Source organism: Pyrgilauda ruficollis, unplaced genomic scaffold (genome assembly GCF_017590135.1).
Source record: "Pyrgilauda ruficollis isolate IOZ18807 unplaced genomic scaffold, ASM1759013v1 scaffold20, whole genome shotgun sequence".
Taxonomy (NCBI): domain Eukaryota; kingdom Metazoa; phylum Chordata; class Aves; order Passeriformes; family Passeridae; genus Pyrgilauda; species Pyrgilauda ruficollis.
In genome coordinates, this window is record NW_024519207.1 from 4,156,443 (window position 1) to 4,182,130 (window position 25,688).

General features: G+C 42.8%; 1 protein-coding gene across 1 annotated transcript; it reads left to right on the forward strand.

Annotated features, from left to right (window-relative positions):
• The first annotated feature begins 1,707 nt into the window (after positions 1-1,707).
• On the forward strand, positions 1,708-24,350 carry RUBCNL (rubicon like autophagy enhancer). The gene is made up of 15 exons (XM_041466989.1): positions 1,708-1,879; positions 3,870-3,978; positions 6,041-6,706; positions 11,236-11,321; positions 14,410-14,620; positions 15,512-15,616; positions 17,697-17,739; positions 18,094-18,226; positions 18,645-18,790; positions 19,537-19,601; positions 20,687-20,925; positions 21,724-21,785; positions 22,701-22,854; positions 22,975-23,065; positions 23,543-24,350. The coding sequence occupies exons 1-15, from the start codon at positions 1,808-1,810 to the stop codon at positions 23,653-23,655; spliced, it is 2,295 nt and encodes a 764-aa protein (XP_041322923.1). The 5' UTR covers positions 1,708-1,807; the 3' UTR covers positions 23,656-24,350.
• The last annotated feature ends 1,338 nt before the right edge of the window (positions 24,351-25,688 follow it).

Below are 25,688 nucleotides of genomic sequence, written 5' to 3' on the forward strand. Positions count from 1 at the left end.
TGGGATAAGCAGGGTTGCTTAGAACCCCATCTAGACTAAATTCAGGCAACGGTGCAGTGTGGTCAGCAGCTCCTCCTAAGTTTTCCACAGCCCATTTCCACTGGCCTATTTACTGGCTAAGTCATCATTTGTGCTTAAAAAGGAGACAGTTACTCCAGAACATCTGAAAGTCACATTTTCAGCTGCAGCTCTGTTTTGCATTCTATTTACTGCTTCTAATTATTTCTGCACGGTACCATCTGGACTCTATCTTCTTCCCACTTCCTCATGATTTGTGATTTCCTAAGTTCCTGCACATATTTTTTGCTTTTTATGAACAATCAGCAATTTTTTAGCTTCACAAATACAGCTCAGCATTACTTCACTCTATTTTTAGCTCAGACTGGCTACTAGGAACTACTAGTTTTGAGCCTGCCAGGGCAGCTGACTCGTAGATCAGCCTGGCAGATGGCTCAATTCTTTTCCAAAAGCTCAGTGAGAATGGACCTGTCATTTCTAATCGGCCAGTTAGCAAGTCCTCGGATACAGCTGATTCTTGAGTTGTGTCTGCAAATGTTGCCTGGAAGCTTCACTGTACTCCAACCCAGCTCACACCGACTGAGAGAACACCCTCCACTCATTCCCAGGTGACTCCTCTTGGGTTGTCGGATAGACTTCCATTCGGAAGGGATCACCCAGTCCAACTTCCTGAGTAACGAGTGCTGACCAACTTAAAGCATATTGATGAGGTCGTTGTCCAAGTGCTTCTCAAACACGGACAGCCTTGGGGCCTTGACCACCTCCACGAACGCCGTTCCTCTCGGCAAAGAAACACTCCCCAGTGTCCAGTGTAAACTTAAGGAGCAGCTTTGAACCATTCCCACGCGTCCTGTCGCTGAGCGAGAAGAGCTCAACCCCTCCCTCTCCACTTCCCCTCCTCAGGAAGCTGCAAAGAGCAACGAGGTCGCCGGCTCGATCTCCTTTTCTCCAACCCAAACAACAACAAAATCCCGGCGCTACTCCTCGGCACGAGGTTTTTTTGTTGTTTACATTTGTTCGGCGTCGTTTGGCTTGGGCCCCGCCTCGGGAGGGAGGGTAGGCGGGCCGGGAGAGAGGGAGGGACGTGGAGCGGGCAGGAGGCGGCCTCAGCATCGTCGGCGCGGCGGCCGGGCGGGCAGGAGGCGCTGGAGCGGCGGCCGCAGGTGGGAGCGGGGAAGCGCGGCCGGCGGGAGAGCGGTCGGTGCCTGGCGGGGAGCGCGGCGCGCCTGCCTGGGGCGGCGGGAGGCGCCGGGGTCTCCCTCCGGGTTCGGCGCTCGGCGAGCCGTGATGGCAGCAGAGCCCTGCCGTGAGCAGGGCTGCGCGGCGTGCCGGGGACATCGCCGGCGTTTGCCATCGCCGCTGCCAGCCCCTGCCCGGCACCCGGCGTGGGGGAAGCTGCCTCTGCTGCAGAGCCGGAGCACGGAGCTCGCTGCTGCCCACTCCGCTCCCTCTCTTCCTCCTTTTACAGCAAACTCTGAAGGACCACTGATCAATACTCTTGCTCTTATGCATGGGGAAGGCGTACCTGTTGTATTACTTAAAAAACAGGCAAACAAACGATCCCCCGTCTCTGAGTTAGGCGCTTTTTAAAAGCACATTTCCATTGTTGCTGAGCTCTGCTTTTCGGTGAGCTCCTATAAGCATGCCAAGTCGGGACGGAAAACAGTTCAGAATATTAACTGTAGAGTCTGCAAAACAGATGGAGAAACGCGGATAACATAGTGGTGACTGTAATTCTCTCTCTGTTTCTTCCAGGTACTTAACACCGAAAAATGAAAGCTTTCCCATCATGTCTCTCCATGCAGTAGCGTTCGCCAGCTTCAGCAGAACAGAAGTCTTCAAGCACCCCTGCTCGGAGAAGGTGAGGCAAGGGAGACTTGTGAATGGTGGCTCAGTGTGCTCGTTAGTTCGGAGGGGGTCTTGGTTCAAACACCAGCTTTTAGTTTCAGTGGACGTAGTAAGTTATTTCTAAATGCTGGTAGAGTTAACTTGAGAAACACAGTCCCAATATTGGTTGGAGGTGGGGGAGGAAAAGGCACACTTCTTTTATAGTAGGAAGATATCAAATTGTCTTTTTTTTTTTTTTTGCGGTTATTGGAGGGGACAGTTACATGGCTTTTTTCCCCCCTGACATTGTAGCATCTGGAGAGTAAATGGAAATCATACCTCAATTCTCAGACCATTCTGATAAGAACTGAGAGATGGGAGCATTGTTTAAAAACAAAGATAAAAAGTCTTAAAACTCAGCATCCTTAACAGCTATGCTTACTGATAAAGTACTTGTATTTATCTTGCTGGGCAGTTGGGATACTTGCATCCTAAGAGGTAGAATCTGTTAACTGCTGAGAGTTTGTTAATTGTATTGAAAACAATTTTGACCGTATGATATTTATATGTATAAAGCCTGCCTACATGCCAGTTTCTCGAAAGTAGTACAGAGGGGGGAAAAATGGAAACACTAGCAGATACTGAAAATAATATTTTTCTAAGCACTGGCATAATCAAATGCTAAATATTTTAAATTAAACATACTGTTTTTGGCTTGAAACGTTATTCTTCAGTTAAAAGGGAAATTCTCTGTGGGTTTTAATTTCTTCTGCTTTCCGTGAGTCTGAAGGGTATCTGGACAAGAGCTGTACTCTGAGTCACCTCACTGTTCTACATAGGAAGTGTAGAGGTCAACAACCCCGGTGGCGGAGGGCAGCACACCTTTAACTCCCTTCTCTTTTTATGGGATCACAGAGTTCAGGGGAGGGTGAGAGGCGTCCTGGTCGTGCTTTAGTGTGCAGACATTCTCACTGATCTGGGGGGAAGGCACAACGCCTTGGTTAAGTGGCTTTTAACGATGTGCATGCCAGAGCAGGGCAACCCTTTCATTTCCCAGGTTTCTGTGATGTGCTCTGCAGGTCCATGACATACTTGAGGCAGCAGGGAGGTAGGGGGACAAATTTTAGGTCCTCACAAGGAATTTATGAGCTTAGCGAGGATACCTGTTGCTTTACTGTCCTGAGTGTAGCATAATCTCGTGTTGGAATTAGCCCCTGAGTATCTGCACTAAATTGCTTCCCTGGTTCAGCTTACATTGGTTTGACAGTATGGTAAATCCAGCTTTGAGGGTAGAAATACTGAATTGAAAGCATCATGACTGCAAAAAGTGAAGTGCTGATCTGGTATAAACCTGCTCAGGCAGTTCAAATGCATTCAAAATTTTGGTCAGCTTATACTGGCAGGCTCCTGTGCCAGGTCAAGTATTATCTATCTGTGTCACCCCTTGCATTATGCTGGGTCAGTCACATTGCTGATATGAACCACATGTACTCTGTTCTATCAAATTAGGTGACATGACCACACTTGCTTCCAGTTGTTAGAGCTGGGAGATAAAGCAGCACATGGATCAGATATTTGTGGAGTTGGATCCTCATAGATTTAGCTTATAACTTGTATACATCTAAATAGGCCAAGGCTTCCAGATACAGACTGGCGATTCCTTAAATTATTTTCCATTCAGTTGTTGTTGTTGTTTTGCTAGATACACAGGCATCCTATTCAGCACTTTGTCTCATTTGTGCCGTATGCACATGTTTATTCCTCCTGCTGTGGTGAGTTCCTTTTGGTCACCTGCCTTCTGGAGTGAAATGAGAGATGCAGAGCTGAGATGTGAGTGCTCTCCAGACAGTGCTTGCTTCTGGGGAGATTTCCAGGCAGCCAGAAATGTAGGCAGTGGTTAGGTGACTGTCAGCAGTCTTTAGAAAAGTGTTCTTCCTTCTGGGATGACTGTGAGACTGAGGGTATCATTAGCAGATTGCTGTTATCTTATAACCAAATTGTCTGCCTCTCTGTTCTCGTTATAGTTAAACCACGAAAGCCTAAAGGTGGCGTTCACCGACTCAGCGTGTTCTTCAAATCCCTCGGTGAGGATTAGCTGCCTTGCTCCGACACCTCAAATCTCTGTTCTCTCAGGTAATGCCAGTTTGTCCCAAATTGCCTCCCTCAGGAGTTTTCCTGGTGCTTGTAGTGCTAGCAAAAGCTATTGGTGTTTGTGTGTACTGCACAAGTCTAGTTTGTTTGAAGAGGGTTCCTTGCTTATTGGCTTTGAGGGTGGTACAACATCAAAATACATGATACAATTTGCAAGTATGGGTGTTTTTTGCCTTTTAATGGTAGTTTGGCCATTTTAGTTAATGCTGACGTTTGCGTGTGAGAGTGAATCAGGTTGCCCAGAAAAGCTGTGGATGCCCTGTCCCTTTAAGTGTTCAAGGTGAGGTTGGATGGGACTTTGAGCAATCTGGTCTACTGGAAGGTGTCCCCACCTACAACAGGGGGCTGGAACTAGATCATCTTTCAGGCCCCTTTCAGCCCATAAAATTTTATGATTTTTTGATTATAACACTACATGTTTTGCACAGAGAAGATGTTGCTTGCAGCCCAGATTTAGGTATTCCTGTGCAATTGAAATGTCAGTAGTTACCCAAGTATCTTTCTTTCCCTGAAAAGTTTGAAATGTATTTGTTTGAAAGTCAGCTAGTTTTTAATTTTCCCATTCCTGTCTTTATATTGCCATGGCTGGCCACATTGGCAAGATGTTTTTTTGCAAGTGTAGGCAGTAAAATGTGCAGTTTTGCTTCTATTTCTGCAAGAGCTTTGTCCTGGTAAGTGGCAGGTGACTGATCCCTATTACTGACATGCTCTGGCTGATTTTGACCTGGCTTTACTAGGATAGTTTTGCTAGAAGCTCTTGCAGTTTCTGTTATATGTGATGTTTTCAGGTTTTTTTTCAGCTTTTTCTTGATGAGCACTCATCTTTATATGGACTTGCTGTTCCAAAATACATGGGTTTTTTTGTTTTGATCCCTTCATTAGTAAATTTTCTTATCATGTTGTTTGCCTGCATGCAGGCTTCCAGGTGAGAGACTCATGGAGAAGTTTATTGTTTTCCAATGAGATATGTCCAAGGAGAGCAACCTCTGGGCAAAGTCTGGAGTCTGCAAGAGTTCCTGCTTTTTTCACCAGCAGTGTTTAACAATCCTCGTGGTCCTAGCTAGGAGTTCTTTGTCCTGGAAATGATTGTTCTTGATTGTATCTATTCTTAGGATTTTACAACTGACTTATCTTCCCCAAAGGAGATAGTTGTTAACTTCATTGTGTTGATGTAGTCGATGGTTTCTTCTTGAACATAGACTTTGTGTCTAATCTCTCTCAATTACTTGGATTATGGCAGTTCCTCTGAGAGTTTGTTTGTTTGTTTTTGGGTTTTTTGTTTCTTTTGTTCAAGGTACAGGACTTCAGTTTATTCTTCAAAAGCTACTGGTTGTGGTGCATGCTTCTGTGTCCTGCTAATGAAGCTATGTCTGCCATTAAAAGCAGTTTTTCCATTTTCTGTCAAACTAAGTTTTGTAGTAGATCACATAGAACCTTGGCAGTGCTTTTCATTCTTTCAGAGGCATTATAATGATCTTGGTGTGACAGAGCTAAGTTTGTTATGGTTTTGGCCAAGTCTTGCCACTCCATGAATAATGGGACTGAAGTTTACTTTAGTAAACTTCAGTCTGACTGAACTGAAACACACAAGCACATTGACCTTGTATTACTGAGTGTATTTTTTGTTACTCTTTCTGCTCTGTTGATCTTCCATGTGACTTACTATAATGTAATCTCCTCTTCTATTGGCAATAGGATCAGTACCTGTACCAGTAATAGTTTTGTTATCCTGTTTTGTAGGACAGTGATGTTTTTGAGCACACTGACAATCAGTCACCATTAAAGTCTTAGCTAATTGTGTTTGGATAGCAGCAGAATACTTTACTGTTGCTTTATTACCTAGCCTTTATCAATGGCAGAATTGCTTCCTGAGTGCAGAAAGCAAGAGCTTTCTTGCAGGAAGAGACAGCAACGAGTGGAGAGTGAATTCAGCTGTCCTGTCTTCTCACCTGTGTAAAAAATACTATGTGTTTTATTCATGTTTTATATTAACTTTTCTTAGTATTGTTTCCTAACCTCTTGTTTATTTCTAATTTCTGAACAGACGAATCTTCAAGGCCAGCAGTGATTGGACATGCTGGAAGTTTTGGATCATACCCAGGCAGTGCTGAAGCTATCAAAGACATTCTCATGTCTGTTTTAAATGCATCTGGTTTGAAGCCCTCTTTGGTGTTGGAGCAGAGCACAATGCAGGGAGCTGAGCATCCGGACAGTGATGTGGAGCAGTGGGAAGAAAGCAGCACCGGGGACAGCCATGATGACAGTGACAGTGATTCTGCACATCACAGTGCTGCCTGTACACAAACAGACATTCGTTTTACCAGGCCCCGGGCATGTTGGAACAACACAGCCTGTGATTCCCCCAAACCTTCGCTGGATACTTTCTCTTGTCCCCGTTACACTGATGGAGATCCTGCTGCTTCCTCCTTGAATGGTTGCACTCTTTCAAGCGTGTCCCCTCTGAAGCGTGACTGCTTTACCCAGGTGACGTTAACAGGAGGCACTGTCACATCCGCTGTTGTGCATTCTGGAAAAGAATCTTCTACCTCCCCTGAAAGAGACTTGGCTTTCACAAGGTTGCTTTCAGATTCAACTGTTGCTAAAGCAGATCTGGTGAAATACCCTCAAGCCATGGAGCCTGCGCCTCTCAGCAGCCGCGACAGTGATTCTCCCAGTGGCCTTTCCCAGCCAGAGCCGGTCAATCCAACAGGTAACTTTACAGCTGCATTTTTGTTGTAAGATCTCTGGAGAGAACTGTCATTGAAGCGGGCCTTATTTATGGTGATTGCAAATAAGACAGATGCTGTCATTCAAAATAGGAGAGAGGGGAGAAAGAGCTTAAAACAAAGGAGAACCTGAGGGGTGGTCGGTAAAATGGGAGATGCTCACGCTTAGGCATCTCTCAGGATGAAGAAATGCTTCTGTAATATACAACTGTAGATAAAACATAGAAGTTGCTGAGCTGTGAGAAATGTAGAACATCCACTGGATGAGCTTTCTACCAGCTTTATCTTGTCTTCACTGTTACCCTTTTCCCAATAGCAGATAGCATGGATCTGGGCACTGGGTAGCGATTCATTGGTGTGGGGTCATGTTGTGTTTGGCAGCAGCTGGAGGAGAGGCAGTCCTTGGATTCTGGGGTTTTGGAGGCAGGGCATTATCATCCAGTTTATTACGACTGAATTGGCTTGTTTTGGAGTGGGAATGTTTTTCCTGTTCTCCTTTACAAGTGCCCCTGAGGTTTTGGAGACACATATGATGTAGAGCAGGTTCTTTATACCTTTCACCAGTTTCCAGCCATGTGGATAATCCCATGTGTTTGTGAAGAGGACTGGCTGAGGGCTGCTAGCAGAGGGTGCTCTTCGAGCAGGGTGCCTTCTGTCCCTGCAGTGTCAGGGGGTTCTGGGCAGTGTAGGCCTGTAGGTGAGGAGCTGTTCAGTGGGAACATTCAGCACATGACCCTGAGATGGCTGGGGGAGCAGCTGGCCTGGTCTTGGGGCTGTGTGTGCCTCCATGAGGTGGGCCAGCCTTCCTGGGCTGCAGGCTGGGGTCCCTGCCCTTTGACTGAGGCAGCAGAACAGTCCCCTCCTGTTTAACACCTAATATTGACAGGAGCAGCCTTTGGTACGGCAAGATGAAGCATTTTCAGTTTGTTTATAAAGGATGTTAGTGGCATCTAAGGACTTAACTTAGGGCCACAGAGATGTTTAGATGGACGGAGCACCTCTCCTATGAAGACAGAGCTGGGGTTGTTCAGCTTGGAGAAGGCTCCAGGGAGACCTTGTAGCAGCCCTCCAGTACTTAGAAGGGGGTCTTACAAAAAAATAGGAAGGGCGACCAGATATTAGGAAGAAATCTTTTACTATGAGGTGCTGAGGCACTGGCACAGGTTGCTCAGGGAAGTTGTGGATGCCCCATCCCTTTAAGTGTTCAAGGCCAGGCTGGATGGGGTCCTGACCAGCCTGGTGTAGTGAGTGATCTTTGAGCAACCTGGTGTAGTGGAAGGTGTCCCTGCCCATGGCAAGGGGTTTGGAACAAGGTGATATTCACCTTCCATTCCAATCCAAGCCCCTCTTGATTCCATGATGATAGATTATGAGCTTCAGAAAAATATTGCAGCTGAGGTCTGATTTTTCTACTGGAATAAAGGCAAAGAGCAAGGAGTGTTCATCCTGCCTTTGTATTATAAAAGAATGACACTATGTCTAGGTTTTGTTGGTTTGTTTTGGTTTGGGTGTTTTCTTCTCCCTTTGGTCACTAGTAGTCCTAACAGTGACACTCCACTAACCTCCACTTCCAGTTTCTGATCCTTTCTAGCTATTCACCCTGAACTCCTCCAGGGTCTAAGTTGGCAGCAAGGTCTCAAACAGGCACGTGCCATTGCAGGACTGTGTGCTCTTAGTAACACCTCTGTCATCTGGGACAGGCTGTTGACATCAGTTAGTATGTGACGATTATGGCTGCTTCCTTCTGCTGGGTGTTGCGTTGGCTCTGTGCCTTCGAGAGGTGCCCAGCAGGGAGAAGGAAACCACACCCGGCAGTTGGGGCTGGCTGAGGCCAGTCACACGTGTTTGGGGAGCTGGGTCTGGAAAATACAGCCCAGGCTCTCGGGGTCAGCGGGGACTGCGAGGCACGTGTAGAAGAACAAATACATCGTGCATGACTTGACCTTCTGGCACAAGTTGGATGTGTCACAAGCTTGTGTTGGGGTAGTAGTATTGCTGGCTCTCCAGAAAACAAAGGGAGCAAGGAATGTGGCAGCCAGGTGAAGAGCATCCTTGATTTTACTAAAAGATACTCCTCATACGAGGCAGGATCCTGATAAATAGTTTGCGATGTGGTATGTTCTGTCTGCCTTAGACTCAGGCCTTTTCTGTACAAAGTGAAAACTTCTGCATTTCTTCTTTCCTTTTTGCTTTTAACTATTAACTCACTACTGGGTAACTTGGATAATGCGGTCTCATTCTCTTCTGCGCTTTGAGGCTATGAAAAGTGAATAGCAAAATGAAAAAGAAGAAATATAATGCCTAATTTAAGGTCAGGAATTACACAATTGGATTTCCTGACTTGCTGGCTTAGAGATGATGGTTTCTCACAGGAGAATTGCTGAGGGATGCACAAGATACAAGAAAACTATGTACTATAATTTAAATCAGAATTTTTATTTTTTTTCAGTGGAATATAATTTTTGTTTAGTGGGATTTTCTGCTGGTCCCCTGAAATTCCTACTAGGCCTTGTTTGTATGTTTGAGGCCACCAGAGAATGGCCCTTATTCAACCTTTTGAAAAGGCTCTCTTACTGTTAATGAAGAGTTTGTGACTGAGTTTAGTGTTTTCTGGGGGCTTTATTGTGGCTGGTATGTCACTGAGTTCACAAGCTTGTTCTTGCTTTTAACCCCTATGTACATCAAAGTCACTTCCTTCTCTGGCTCTTAGGGCTCTTTCCCCAGCCCCAGCAGCCTCCAGGCAGCAGTGCTCAGGAGCAAAAGGGCAACTAGATAACTTTTCTGCATCAGACCCAGAATTGCATCCCTTTGCTTGAAGTGCTGGGCTCCTTCCCTGTGCTTTTTTTACATTCTCTGTACTTAAAGATGCAAGTGGGATGCAAGAGGTAAGCAAAGGAGAGAGCTCCCATTAGATTTCAAAATTATATTTGAGATGAATTGGGTCTTACGTTTTAAAGAGAAGGAATAATTTTCCCATTTCCTTATTTCTGCTTATTATTTTTAGTTTAGAGAGTAATATTTGTTATCTTAACTGACGAGAATGTAGTCTAGCTATAGAGCTTACCTAGTAAGATGAATCATCAGCTAGGAATGAAAATAACTTAATTAGGCCATTAAATGTGTTTTGAAAAGTCACATTGTCAGCCTTTCCGTTTTTCCTTCATGGTATCCACAATGGAGGTATTAATAATTCTGTACAAAAACTCTCCATCTGTGTCGCTCTGCTCGAGCACGGTGTTGACTTTACAGCCTGATGTCATCGATGCTCAGGGCAGCATAACGTGGTTTCTCTAACTACAGCAATATAAACAATCCAAACTAGGCCCGAGAGTTGGTGTCCCTTAGTTGGAGAAAAGTTTTACATAAATCATGATCATATTTTTTGGGAACTTTTTAGCCTGTAACTTTTAAACCAATTTAGGAAGGACGTTTTTAAAAAAAAAGCCATTAATTAAGCTGTGCTATTTGCAAAGGCTTTAAATGGTGTCTGTGTGGTGGCCCTTTTCCACCACATATGGTCTGTTTTATCCTGTAAACATCATGAGGGTGAAACAGAAACTCTGTGAGTTCAAGGTCCAAGAAGAGGTAGTAAGCACCAGTAAAAACCTCATGTGTGCTCTGCTGTACAGGGAGAAGTTCTTATTGGGGAAAAAGAGATAAAATTTATTTCACATACTCATCAGAGGCTACCAGGAGAAAAAAACTGCAATTCTGGGAAGCAGGGAATACTGTCCCTAATGCCACAGTTGGATGTACTACCTTTCAGTATGGGCTACATTTGGAAGCAGGAGGGAAATTTCCTCGGGGTATGGAAACATAATGGCAAAATGTTTTCCAAATTTAATGTTTCCAAGCACAATGCTAGCAGTGATGTGGGGATTCTTTTAAGGTGCATCTCTCTGCATGCCCAGACAGCAGTGGGATTTGTGTTTCTTCCGGCAGCTGTGAAGGAGCAGAGTGCAGTGTTAGCTGGCTGTGCTGCCAACTGCAGAGCATCGCTGCAAATCCAGCCTCAGGTTCTGTTTGTGGTTGTCCCCAGCAGCTCAGGCTGCAGCTTGGAGAGAACTGGTGTGGGAGTGCAGTGCTGCTGTCACAGGACAGCTTTTAAACTGTGTTTCTCTGGTAGTTGGTGTTCATGCTTCAGGTTGCCAGAATAGGTCAAATGCCAGCATGGGATTTGTGTTTCTTCCGGCAGCTGTGAAGGAGCAGAGTGCAGTGTTAGCTGGCTGTGCTGCCAACTGCAGAGCATCGCTGCAAATCCAGCCTCAGGTTCTGTTTGTGGTTGTCCCCAGCAGCTCAGGCTGTAGCTTGGAGAGAACTGGTTGCCAGAACAGGTCAAATGCCAGCGTATTTCTCACATTTTTCTCTGCCTTAGCTTCTACCACAGCCTCCAGCCCCAGTGGTATTGAGTTTTGGGAAAAAAACCTTGTTTTTCTTTCTGGAAGTCCCAGCATGCATCGTGGGAGCTACAGAGAAAGAAGTAACTAATAAAAAGTTCTTGTTATACCCTCAGGTTCTACTTGTCCTTTGAGTATAAGTGCTATACCCTTGAATCGTTCATTGCAGGACGTTTGCATGCTCCCAGAGGATGTGGAAAAGGTGAGGATATCAAACACTATCATCATAATGTTTTTTACGTTTTATTGTGGCAAAACCAAATGACGAGAGGTGTTTCTCAATAAAAGAACTTCCTGATAGATGTACTAATCTTTACAAATACTCTATTTTCCCTCTTCTTGCCCTCTATGGGTGAACCTACAAACATAAAATGCCTATTTCATAATTTGTCTTCTACTCTTGACCCATTAATGAAATATTTTAATTATTTTTAAATAATGGAAATATATGCAGGAACAATGTGTGTTTCTGCTTTTCATTCAATCATTTCTCCACACGTTCCTTGAAAGCAATCTTTAACATTAGTAACTTTAAAGTTGTATTAGAATATGTTACATAGAAGTTGTGGCAGCTGCATGCATATGTATGAGATTTACCTCATGCTTTTACTATCAAAAGATGGGGAGAGGATGGGGTTTTTTTGTGTGTGCTTATGATAAGATGTGAGATTTGTTGTCAAAGAATTATAGTACGAATACCAAGCACAATAACTGTAAGAGCTGCAGTAATTCAAGCAGTTTCTCGTAAGGGCCTCAAACAGCCTTAGGTGTGTTGCCAGATAGGCAGTCCACTCAAGCCTAGAAATAGAGATGAGGAGCTAAAGCTGTCACACAACACTCTGTGTGCTAAATGTTAATCTTTTCCAACAGTGGGAAAAGAGGGGTTAATGGATTGTAATGAGTAGGATTTAATATAAAAGAACTTTAAAAATGTGCCTAGAAAAGGAGATTTTTTTTTTTTTTTTGCTGGACTGTGTGCATGTGGTCCCATGTCCTGGGCCCCAGAGGTAATCATCATCTTTGTGCACAACACTGGTTTTACCAGAGGAGCAAGTTCTCCCTTTGGTTTGAAGCTCTCAACATCCATAAGGTGCATTTCAAACAACAAAACCCACTCAATAAATCACACACCAAAACTCAATGAACTTGAACTAGGTTTTTATGAAAGATGTTTCAGAAAGGAACAATGTTTTTCCGTCTTTATTGTGGGACCTAAAACAAAAGTAATTTGTTTTCAGACACCAGGAGATGAGTGAGCAGGTACCTGGATTAGAAACCACAATCTGAGTGTTGAGTGAAGCAAGATCTTATCAGCTACTACTGCTGTGCAGAGATTGGGGGCTGATGTGATTACAAGTTAAAAGATAGCAAGAGCTCAGTCCATTATGAGCAAGGCTGCCTTTAAGAAAAACCCAAGGAACAAAAAAATCCAACCAAACAAAAACCCACTAAACTTCAAATACTTTTAGCTTGTGAAATAATCTCTTTCAACTTTAGGACTGAAACTTAAGGTGCATGTGGTGTCAATAGGTCCTGAAGTTGTAGTTGTGAGCCAGGAAGGAAATGGGTCAGATAATCTTAAAGGGACTTTCCACTGATGTTAGTGGGAGAGGACAGAAATGAGAAGGTTGGTGTGTCACATCTGAGTTGGTTCTGCTTTGTAGGGTGAGGGAGCTATCAGTAGGCAGAGCTGAAAGCTGATAGTCACGCTGAGTATGGGAGTCCGTGTGTTCTGTTTCATGTTTTTGCAGTGCAGCTCTCTCAGATACACTCATAATTGCTTCTATCAGCAGGACATGCTGATAGGCTGTGTTCTGACACTAACTTGAGACTTTTTCTATCTTCAAAGTAGGAGATAACTCCCAAAAGGAAAAAAGGCTTTTAAATTATTTCTTTGCTAATGGAAGGATAGCGAACTCCTGGACTGCTAAAGTGTACTGAAAGTTGTCTCTGGGGAAACTGTGCACCAAGCAAATCATATTAATTAGTGGTAGGAAAAAGATAAGTCTCTCCAAACACCCACAGGGACTTGGGTGCACTCTAATGGTGAGATTAATCTTGTCTACGTGTATTTGTCTGTGAGCTGTAAGAAAGCTGGGCCGTCTGTTGTGCTCCTTAAGATTTAGCTATTCACAAACACTGATGCCTTTCTTCATGGCTCCCATACAGTTTGAGGGGATATCATGAATACTGATGTCGAGTGGTACAATTTTCTGAACATAAGGTATTTTTATAAAGCTTTAATTATCCTGCACTCAAGAATCTTTAGCCTTGGATATTGCCATAGCTTTTTAGATGTAAGTTTATGTTCGCATATGGCAGTTGAGAGTATCCTGGGTATCTCTGGGTTACCCCCCTGGTGCCTGAGTATAACTGTCTCTCCATGATGTGTCCACTTTTGAGCTGCGACTGGTGTTGGACTTGTGCCCAGGCCATCAGCAGTAGGTCAGGTGGGGCTGTTAGACCTCAGAAAGCAAGGAAAACAGCAGTTATATTAGGAAAGGAGCCCCAGGTGTGCATGTATGTCTCAGTGGTCCCTTTTCTTAGAGGACGGGTGACCAGGGCAGGCAAGATGGCAAGAGACATCACAAGGAAGTGTTGTCTGATTTGGAAATGCTACAGTGAAGCTTTGGAACAGCTACCTTTTATTTAAGGCAGTGGGAAGCCCAGGGGTGCCAGGTTCCCACTTACTCTTATCACAGACTTTCTATATAGCGTTGAGTTGGCCATGTAAGCTATCTCACTGCATATTCCCCACCTCACTGCCCTAACTCTTAGCACATGAAAACATTTTACTAGCTCCTGTACTTCCCACCACCTGAAGATCTACAATCCATTCAAAACTTGCCACTTCTGGTCCCCTCCAGCTAGCATGTGTGCAAAACTGCTCGTACACATTGACTCAAAATTAAATCATGTTAAATAGGTTACTTGGGTGCATGCTGGAATACTAAATAATGCAGTGTAACTAGAAGACTGCGTCTCTGAAATGCATACATATACACCAGTTAGTCATGTAACCAGGTTCATTTTTATCTAATACATGGGTAAGATAAAGTAGATTGGATGTTATAATCAAGGGTGAGACAATTATCTAGGCAGTTGCCTTTTGCATATTGTTCCTGAATTGCCCTTGGGGTGGTTTTTTTGAGTTTAAATAAAAGGTCAGACAGGTTTACATTTTTATTTATAGAGTTGAAAAAATGTGGGGAGAAAATGATACATTTCACTTCATCTTAACTGAATATCAGATATGCTGTTATTAATGAGCATTCCAATCTTGTGCCCAGGAAAACGCACACTTTTTTGTCGCAGATATGATTATAGCATCACTAGAAAAAATGAAATGTAATATCCTAAGCCAACAACAAGCAGAGTCCTGGGGTGTGGAGGAGACAAGTGGATCAGATGGCAGCTATCACACTGACTCAGAGTTATCTTCTTACCCTGGAGTGAAGAAGTCTGATTCTTCTGTTACCTCTTCTGACAGTGGTTATGAAGGCAAGTTACTTAATTTAGAATGTAGCCTTGTCTGAAAGCCTTTGCTGTTTGTTTCTGTGCAAAAAAATACTAAACAAATTGGGACATTGCTTGGAACCAAATCCTCTGTTACCTTCTTTGAGTCTCTGGAGAGCTGGGTCCATTGAGGATCATTATGCCACAAGTGTTTTCCTGTGGGTCGCATACTTCCTTTTGCCACTGCATAGGTGGTTCACACCTATGTTTTATTAATTATAATAATTTTTTACATTAGAGTTAAAATGTAGGGTTAAATGCCACAAGCCAAGCATGACTCTGCACAGAGCATGCCTGTAGCTGGCTGTTTTTCTCTCTCTGCTTAAATTTTTTTTTTTTTTTTTGTAGTTTGCCATTTGGCTCTTTCCTTCTGTGTTTGCTTCTGCAGTATGCAGATGAAGCTGTGCAATTGGTTTGAGTGAGACTCCTCAGAGTATTCATTCACATATAGTTTAGGGCAAGATAATAAATACTCCTGGCATTATTATTCTTGAGTCAGCACATGCATTTTCAAGTAGATTTTAGTCTATTGAGTAGTACAGACTTTAGTGATGAATCATAAGTCTAAGGTCTAAATGATGTAAATTCTGTGGAAAAATGAATGGTGTTCTTGGACATGAAAAGGGGAGAGACCACTGGCAATATAAAAGGTTTGGGTTTATCTCTACAAGATTCTGGCTGAGAAACTAAGGGATAAACTATATGACAGACTCCCAAGAACTGGCCTGCGCTGTGTGTGTATAAAAACAATTAAAATTGCTCTATGAATGCAGTCTGTGTGCTCAAGTTTTGGCAAGTGATGAAAAATGTAAACATAATTGCAGCTACTTCTAAATGCTGGAAAAGTTTAACTGATCTTGTCCTTGTCTTGGGCAGGCTCTGCTTTGCTGCCTGTCAGCTCCCCAGTGCATCTGCCATCACATCATGAGGTTACCAGATTTCATTGCCACAGTGACTCAGAGGATGAATATGTAATTATTGGTAAGACTTTAAAATTGTAACTGCAGAAACAGATATATTGTTCAGTTGAATCGATTTCATTGTTTGGGAATTCTCTTGATTTAGTAGATGTTATTGTAGGAGAAATAACATGAGAAAATGGAAACAATTATGTATGTGTAGCTCCTTATTAGAACACATGCAGAAACATCAGACTGCTGCAGGATTTTGTTTCTAGGGAAGAATATCTTCGCTGATTTGAGAGTGTGGTGAGCTGACCCTGGCTGGACACCAAGTGATCACCAAGCCACTCTGTCACTTCCTCTCTCCCCTGGAAGGGGAGAGAAATCAGAACAAAAGACTGGTGGGCTGGATAAGGACAGGGAGACATCACTCACCAAAAACGGTCGCAGGCAAAACAGTCAACGTGGGGAAATTAATTTATTGCCAATCAAACCAGAGTAGGGTAATGAGAAATTAAATCAAATATTAAAGCACCTCTGTCTCCACCTCTCCCTTCTTCCTGGGCTAAACTTCACTTCCAGTTTCTCTACCTCTTGGGGCTTCCCACACATCCTGTCAGGAGCCTGCTGCAGCATGGGCTTCTTTCCTCTAGGTCACAGTCTCCTTCAGGCATCTTCCAGCCCCAGCCTGGGCTCTTCCACAGGCTGCAGGGAGATCTCTGCTCCCCCATTAATCCCCATGGGCTGCAGGAGCACATCCTGCCTCACCATGGTCTGCATGAGGAGCTGCAGGGGAATACCATCTCTGGCTCCTGGAGCACCTCCTGCCCCCTCCTTCTCCACTGACCTCGGTGTCCGCAGGGCTGTTCTCACACCTCTCTCCAGCTGCAACTGTGCAGGATTTTTTCCCTCCCATTTTGACTCTGTTATCCCACAGGCACTGCCACCATGGCTACAGGCTCAGCCTTGGCCCATGGTGTGTCCATTCTGGAGCTGTCTGGCATTGGCTCTCAGATTTGGGAGAAGCTTCTGGCAGCTTCTCACAGAAGCCACTGCCATAGCTCCTTCTACTACCAAAATCTTGCCATGCAAACCCAACTAAAGGACTAAAATTATGTCTAAGGGTTAAACCAAAGGAACATGCATGAAGAAAGTGTGAAGCTGGCACAACCTCAGTCAGCTATAGCAGCACTGTTTGAGAGAATTTAGGACATGATAATTTCCTAATGAAACAGATTGACTCAGTTTTAGGCAGCCTCTCCCTCTGCTTCAGGACGAGAGCACAGTGTCTGTGTTCTCTTATATATGCTTTGCTTCTCTTTAGGACATCCTGAGTTTCATTTGGTTTGCTTCTGATTTTTGCACATACAGAAGTAGAAACCCTGAAATGTGGCCTGTGCAACTTTTAACCTTTGTCTTCTCTTTTCCTGATAACAAATGGATTTTTATTGTTCTCTTTGGTCTTAGAGACTTATTTTTTCCTCTCATCTTTCTCTGATCTACTAATGAAGAACACAGTCCCAAAAGACTAGCAGTAGACTGCAAGACCACTCTACTTAGTAGCAAGAGTTACTTTGAGATGTATAAATGGGGAAACATTCGTCTTGAGAGCAATAAGCATGGTCAAAACTAACACTACCAATGTGAACACCTTGTTGGCATAAGCATATTGTGTCTATGTAGACATAATGAAGTGGTGTCCTTTAGTTGCATTAATCTCACATGTCACTAACATGTTTGTAGCATGAACTGGTATGTTTGTGATTGGTGTCTCCAAACATCTCTTAGTGTCCAGAAAAGCTAATGTGGCCTCTCTTGGCTCTGTGCTGTTGAGTGACTTCTGTCTGGACCTTGACCTGCATACACTTAGTCTCTCCTAACCTCTTCAGCTCTTGAAGGCAGGCTGATGGTGATGATAGGATGCAAAGGTATTAGGGAATACTCTTCATCACATCAGAGATACGCAGAGGAGATAAGACTCCTTATGCCTGTTGTACAACCAGGGCTGAGGTTATTTCCCACATCCAGGAAGGGTGTTGGAAAGATGAATGTATTTGAAACTGACACTGTGGTAACACAGAAAGTATTTCTGAAATAATGCTGAGTAAGAGATGCTTTGTTTCTGAAATGGTTTGATACAATTTTCTTCTTTACTGCAGAACTTGAAGACCTTGAAAATCTGTCTGTTACCCCTGATAAAAGGTGTGTATCTTTACTATAATAGCCTCGTGGCTCTACCTTTTCTGCTGGAGCAGCTTTCTGGTGGTTCTTCTGGCTGGGGCAGGGAAAGCTGTGGGAGTGGTAAACTGGGCCCTCTCAAGGAAGGGGAAGGAATGCTGCTTGACAGCAAATGTTTCTGGTGCTTGGCTTAGTGTTTCTCTGGTCCCCTAGTCTTGCTGGAGGGTAGTGTCTGTGGCTCTTCAAGGGCCTGGGTGTATCAAAGAAGGAGGGCAAGAATGAAGGAATGGGAGAAAACTTTTCCTGGGTGCAGAAAAGGCAGTGGAGATGCTGATGACATGCTGCTGTTTTTCACTGACAGTATTCCTTACCTTTCAGATCATCTTTTGAACCAGGCAGCAATTCTGCTGAAGCAACAGCCCAGGAGTTGTGCAGAGCTTTCAGAAAATACTGGTTGCAGACAGACTCTGCAGTTCAGTTGTCTGGTTGCCTGAGCTCATCTAAGCAGAGAGTGAGTCTGATCTGAAAACAACGAGCTCTTTATTCAGTTCCCCAAATAGTCATGGTCTCACTGCAGCTGCTTCACTGCTAGGAAAAGGACGAAGCTACATTACAAAAAAAAAAAAAAAAAAAAGAAAGAAAACAAATGCACATGAGTGCTTAAAGATTATTAGTTCACTTTATCTAAATTTTTAGAAAATGTCTTCTCTCTCCAGCAAAATTCAGCACACTTAAAACATGTAGTTGTGAACAATCAGGATGTCCTTTCTTATGGGACTGATATGAGGTAGTTTGAGGGGGGACTACATGCAGGTGAAAACTGAACTTTAAAATACTGGAATATAAAGGGAGATAAACATCTCCTATAGCATTTAACGTATGCCCAGTTGATGGGCTGGTTATCTTCATGAGCTTGTCTTTCCCAATAGTCTGTGCTGAAAGAAGAGATTCCAAGAGAACTTGAGTCCAGTTTGAATCTGGCTGAAGAAATAAAGATCATATCCAAGTTGAGAGGATCTTCTGGCTGGTCCCCTCCAAGATCACAGATTATATTTAATATTCATCCTTCAGTCAAGTAAGTTTTGAGGGATCTGGGCATTGTCATTTAGTATAGCATGGGGAAAGCTGATGGAGGAGCTTGGGTGAGTAACAGATCTAGTGCATGTGCAGATGATCTGGGAACAGGTGTAGAGCTGGTGCATGGCACAGCCTTCTGCAGTGTCTGTCACCAGCCTCACTAGAAAACAGATGGCCTCTTTTTTCCCTTCTCTTGGCACATCCTGATGAGCACAGCCTGTACAATTTTCCGTGTGATAATACACGTACTCTTTGGTGTAATAGTGGCAGTGTACTTAGCTCCTGAAAATTTTATTTTCTGAAATTCTCCACTACCTGAAGAATATTCTTTCCCTGCTGTTCTGTAGTATTTTATAGATAACTGGTTTTCAGAAAGTGGGGGGAGACAGCAGGTCATGTGTGAGGAAATGCCTGTCTCACCCTGTCTCAATTGCTGTGAAGTGCAGACAGTAAGTAAACTGGCTGTTCCCTGTGTTGCTGCAGGTACAGTTGCTTTTTCAGTTGCAAATGTGGATTTCCCCTGCCCAAACCCTATGATACTGATGCCACCTTAAGAAATGGAAAATAATTTAGTTCTTTCAACAAGAGTTACAGAATCTCCCTTCTTCATGTGAAGGGGTAGAGTCAGCTCCTGAGGTGGACATTCTCCCTGGTGCCGGTGTTAGCTCTTTTGCACTTTGGAAGAATGTTAATTAAAACTATGTTTTGGGTGCTGAATGGGTAACTTTTTGCCTTTGTACACAGGAGAGATGCAGTGGTCGCTGCTCAAAACTTTACGTGTGTTGGTTGTGGAACTCCGATAGAAAGCAGTAAGTATTAGCAAAACTGGCAAGAAACTCCTAATAAGTGCAGTACTTGGTCTGCAATCAGTACTGCAGTCAGACTATAATCCTCACCAACACAGATGTACCACAATTTTTAAATTATCTGAGCTAGAAGGAAAATCTCATTGTTGGATGTGCCTGCCATAGTAAAACAGACAGTGGGATCTTTCCGGTGTCTGGAATTTTTCATACAATACAGAAAACAATACTTGATAGATGTCCTTCTCATAAACCACAAAAATTCATAACAGTCATAAAACAGAAAAAAAACTATACCAAAAAATCAAGCTTCCAGGCTGGAAAGTGCTGGTTTTGCATAGTCCAGTTATTTCTTTTAATAATTCTTTCCCTGTGCCAATTTAGACATTGCCAAAAGTCTCTTTCTGGAGACTGTATGCAAGTTTATGGAATCTGTGGTTTTGTTCTTCTGGGGTGTCTAATCTTGAAAACTTTTTGTTTCTTTAGATCTTGATGACAAAACCTTTCTTGGTTTTTTTTTGTTTAATTCCTGATACTTTGTGAGAACTGCCTTGAAAGCACAATGATTTACAGAACTGACAAACAGACCTTACCTAAGAAATCTTTGAAGCGGTGCTTCAGTTTCGCTCTGTGGTGTCCTGTAAAGTATCAACAATCTACAGTGGCATATTAAGCTGAGCAAATAGGAGATGCTGTAATAGCTGGGAAAACTCCCACAAATCTCTTGATGGGAAAAAGTTGTACCAACATGACTCCAAAATTGGTGGAAGTATTTTTGTTGTGTATTTTACATAGTGTTTCTTTTGTGGTTAAAGCAACAGAGGTTTTTCTAAGATGTTATGTTGATAATTATAATCAGTTGAACAAATAAGGAAATGAGGAAAGCTTTCTTTTCTAATGCCAAGTACAAGACTTGTTTATGTGTTCACCACAATAATAAAACCCTCTACTGAAAATAAGAAAACAAAAAAAAAAGCCCTTTCTCTTCATTCCACTAGATCTGAGTTATTTAGACAGACTAGGCATACAGACAAAAGTTTTGTCCCATAAGTTTTTAAAATACTCAGAATTTTATTGCTGTCTGCCTGCAGAATATATCAGGAGACTCCGCTATTGTGACTACCTGGGGAAGTACTTCTGTGACTGCTGCCACAGCTATGCCCAGTCTTCTATTCCTGCCCGAATACTTTCAAAGTGGGATTTCAAAAAATACTACGTGTGCAACTTCTCCAAACACCTACTGGAGAGCATATGGCAGCACCCCATTTTCAATGTGTCATGTATTAACAAAACCCTCTACACGAAAAGTAAAGAAATGGACAGGGTCAGGGTAAGTGTGGCTTTTTTTTTTTTTTTAATTAGGAATTTCTGGGTCTGAGACTTTCAGGAAGAAGTCCTTAGGGCAGGATGTCCTGTGTGTATGGGCTAAGGAGGAGGGGTTTTTTTTTCTTTTTTTTTCTTTTTGACTTATCCCATCACTACTTCTGGGACTTGCCCTCTTTTCCCTCAGGTGAAGGGAGCAAAGAGAGGCTTTTCCAGTCTATGCCAGAGGTCTCCTTAGCCCTGTTTTCTTTGGGAAGTGTTTCCTTAGTGGTTTCTGGTTTTAATGCATATAAGGGAGTTGGTCTCAGGCAGTAAATATTTGCATCTTCCTGGCTTTTGGCTGTTGAAAAGTTCTGTAATTTTGGAATGACTCCTTAATTTTGTGGGCCATTCAGGGAAATATCCTTGGCTTATGTAAGAGCTGTACCTTCTACAGCTTCAGGAAGAGTGTTCTGCTGAAGACTGCAAGTAGGCATGTGTTCCCTTCTTGGCTGAGGAGTTTACCTGGCCTACCTGTTCTTACACAGGTGTGGGTCTAGCATGTATCAAGACCTGCAGCCTTTTTTGGCATTAGGACTTGCTTCACTGTCAGGGAATAAAAATATCCTTTGCTTGCCTTTGGCTTTCATACATTAGAAAATCCATTTGTTTAATACTATGCTAGGTGTGAAGTCCCTTTTTTTAGGTGTGGTTTGGTGTACTTGCAAGGGTTGCAAACTCAAATAGTGGTGTTCCTCACTTAGCAATAAATAAAAGCAATGCTTTTGATTTAAAAATGGCTTTGTTTTTCTCCTCCATCTTTTAGGAGGTGCAAGAACAGCTTTTTCATTTAAAAAAGCTTTTGAAAACGTGCAGGTTTGCTGAAAGGTATGGACTGTGATTATGCATGAAAAATAGCTTAATAAAATGTACATGATGTGCTTATAGAGCCGTCTTCTCTAGAGACATTTGGGTGCAGTTTTAAACAAGTTGACATGAACATTAAAGAACTCTAATAAAAATTACCTTCTATTGCACTGCAAATGTTGAGTGAAGTACAAGTTTTATGTGGTAGCTGTTTGTTGTAATATAGTTTGGTTTTAAATGTTGAGTGATTTTAGTTAGGTGTGTATTTTTTCCTGTTCTGTTTCTCTTAGGTTCTCACTTCTTCTTAAAATGTCAAAGATACTTATCTTTCTGAGAATATTTGTCTTTAAAAAATATGTTCGCTTTTTTTAATTATCAGGTGTGTTCCTTGAGTGTTTAAAGATTTCTTCCAGAAATCTGTCATGATGCTCAATTCAGTTTATTTTACAAAAATATTCAAATGAAAGTAGTAGTAAGCAGAAGTGATAAAGACCAGTAGCTCTATTTCCAGAGTTCGCCTGTTCAGCACAAACCAAATTTCACCCAGTAGTGACCTGTGCAGTATAAAACACCTCAAAGTCCTCTTTGCAAAGCAAATAAATAAGCCTGGCTTATTTTATTAGATACTATATGGGATTTTGCCTACTGTTCCTGAGGTAGGAGAGAGCCCTTTACACATTATTTAAGGATTGCTGGGGTAACTGTGTATGGCAACTCCAAAGCCTGAGGAATGCATGTTTAAAGCAGATAATTTATTCTAAATCCCAAAACTTCCAATTTCTATTAAAGTGATCTCAAATTGGGAGGGGAGGTAGATAGCAATAACTTGTCTTGTATAATCCCCATGTGACTAGAGAAGTGAAAGATGCTTATTCTGGAAATACACTTGAAAAACAACTTTTTATAACTTTAATTGGGTTTTATTTCTCTTTGCAGTGTACTGAAAGAATTTGAACAGGTTCCCAGCCATCTGACAGAGGAGCTGCATCTCTTCTCACTGGATGATCTGGTGAAGATCAAACGAGGGCAGTTACTGCCCCTTCTTAAAGATATTCTGAAGAGCTCCACCTCTCATGTAGATGGCTGTGAGGTAAGGAAAACCAGGGCTTTTAGTGTCCTTGCAGCTGCTACTGTAAGGAAATATCCCTGCTGCCATTCCCAAATATTTTTTTTCTTAGACTTAAATTCAGTCCTTTTGCTGTTGTTGTAGCTCTGTCAAGCGAAGGGGTTTATCTGTGAATTCTGTCAGAGTGCAGACCTGCTCTTTCCGTACCAGACTGCCAGATGTAAAAGGTGCCCAGGTATGTTCCAGACTGAATGTTTTTCTTTCTTCCTTGGGGGAATTTGGTGTATAAAACCATTTAGACTTATTTTAAACGTTGAGAACTAGCTTCACTGAAAGCATGTATGTTTGAAAACCTGCTTGTGCATTTGGAAACCATGGACAGCATGCATCCTTGAAAACCAGCCTGTGGCAGCTGTTTCGTATCAGTGGATTCAGAGAGCAAAACCAGGCATTTGCCTGGCCATGGTTGTGCTTGCAGGGGGAGGCTATGTTTTGGGTCTAGGCATGAGAGAGCTGTTTTATCAGATCTTGCCAGCATTCAGTGTAAATTATTACAGTGGTGGTGGTTGTCCCAGCCTTGCACTGCTTTTGTTTACTTTTGTGCTGATATATACATGATAGAACATGATTCAAGGAACACAGCTGTTGATTCATTTTTTTTAATTCTTTTTTTTTTTTCTCTCTCTAAATGCTACTCTGTATGTATAAACAGAGTGCAAAACATGCTTTCACAAAGCATGCTTCAAGTCTGGAGGCTGCCCCAAATGTCTGCGGATCTCAGCTCGGAGGACTCTTTCAGAAACTCCATCACTGGCGCCTCAGTGAAACTGGGTTCCTCTGACTGCTGGCTTTAGAAGATGCTCAGAGCCAAATCTTCAGATGCATGATTAAGTGTTCAATAATGTTGTTTTAGACATTACTGTTTTTAATGCATGTCTCCTTTATGGGGGGGGTAAAAATTAAAAAAAAAAAAAAAAAGAAGAAAAACAAAAAACAAATGTCAACTTTATTATCGGTATTGAAAACTCACCCTAAAGGAGTTTCATCTTAATGGTGACAGACTGGATGTTAATTTTTCAGGCTGCCTTTTATTGCTATGTTTTGTCCTTGGATGTAAGATATTTAATACTGTATTTTTTCATGTAGAAATTATTCATCTCTGTAGTTCTGCAGATAATGTATAGATAGTAAGTGAGCGTTGGAAGTTTTTGCCTGTGTTCGATTTTGGAAATGGGGAAAAAGTGGTGAAGTACAAAATCATTCTCTGAAAAGCTTTACAATAAATAGAAAAGACTTGTCTGCAGCTTTTAGGCAGATGTTAATCTGAAATTGTTATGGCAAATGCTTATTGTGAACCAGTAAATTTTAAGTTTCTTTTAAACACATCAATTCAACAGCATGTGGTGAGATAACTTGGCCTGCTGCTAGGTGCTGTTCACACTTCACCCAGCTGCTCTCTCACCTCATTCCTCAAGAGGACAGAAGGAGAAAAGAAGATGGAAGAGCTCACAGGCTGAGATACAGGCAGGGAGATCACTTGCTAGCTACTGTCATGGATAAAAAGACCCCTGAATTGGAGAAAATTAAATGCATTGTAAATTAGAAATTGAGTATGGTGGTGAAAAGCAAAGACTAAACAATAATTTTCCCTTACCTCATCCACCCATTTTCCAGGCTGAACTTTGCATCTTCATTCCCAATTTTTCTACCTTACAGCCTGCCCCAGGTGGTGCAAGGCAGATGGGGAATTGGGGTTGCTGTCAGTCCATAACTGCTCCTTTCTTCTACTCCTGCCTCCTCACACTTTCCCCTTTCTCCAGTGTGGATCCTTCCCATGGGCTGCAATCTTTCAGGATAAACCTGCTCCTGTACAGGCTCTCCAGGAAGATGTAGCTCCTTCAGGAAATATTCATGTGCTCCAGTGAGGTCCTTTCCATGGACTGCAGGGGAATCTGTGCTCTGGTGCCTAAAGCACCTCTTCTTCCTCTTTTTTCACTGACCTTGGTGTTCTTGCTGCTGTTTCTCATGCCTTTTCTTAAATACAGTTTTTAGCAGTATCACCATCGTGGCTGAGGTGCTCAGCCCAGTTCTGTTCGGAGCTGGCTGGAAGCAGCTGTAGCTGGCATGGGGCAGTCCTGGCCTCTGCACACACAGGCCACCATGCAGTCACCCAGTGCCAGTGTCTTGCTGCCTCCACCAGCTACTCCACTCTAGAAGATTCTTTCCAGAGCACTTGGAAATGTGAGGAGAGACAGTGAGTGATCAGGAGAGATGCTCCTGTTTAAATCCACCCTCACACTTGCAGACGGAGTCCTTGCCTGAAGGTGAAGTGCTGGAAATTGAAAGCAGCTTTCTTTCCCTGCCTGGTTGGTTATTTCTAATGAAGCCCTTGCCTTCAGAAAGGTAGAACAGCTGCTCAAACCTGTAAAACCATTTTTCTGTTAGTGCTATGAAGTACCAATGAACAGAGAAATCCCAGGACCTGAAAGTACAAATCAGTGTTCTGATCTCTCCAGAGGGATGCTGTTAGTATTTTGAATTTTTTGTTCTCATTTTGTGCATTTTTTCTTGCTCTCCTCATCTGTTTGCTCCACCTTTTAGCAAGGAAAGGATCTGCTACCTGGGAGTTCACCTCTACATTAATGTTTATGGTACTACTAAGCTCACTAACACTTCCACTAATCTATTTTTTCTGTGATCAAAACCAGCTTACCTACTTACTGCTCCAAAGCAAGATTAGTGTCCCTTACACAAACTCACCAATGCAGGGTAAGACGTGGTGAGAAAGAGCCTGCTTTTGCAGCTGACTGTATTTAATGTTATGCAAGAGTAAATTCTCATTGGAGTTGGGTGCACAA

Coding starts and splice junctions, on each gene's coding strand:
- RUBCNL (XM_041466989.1), top strand. CDS start 1,808: ATGTCTCTCCATGCAGTAGCGTTCGCCAGCTTCAGCAGAACAGAAGTC. Junction 6,707..11,235: donor AGAGCCGGTCAATCCAACAG/GTAACTTTACAG, acceptor TTATACCCTCAG/GTTCTACTTGTCCTTTGAGT. Junction 21,786..22,700: donor ACGTGCAGGTTTGCTGAAAG/GTATGGACTGTG, acceptor TTCTCTTTGCAG/TGTACTGAAAGAATTTGAAC.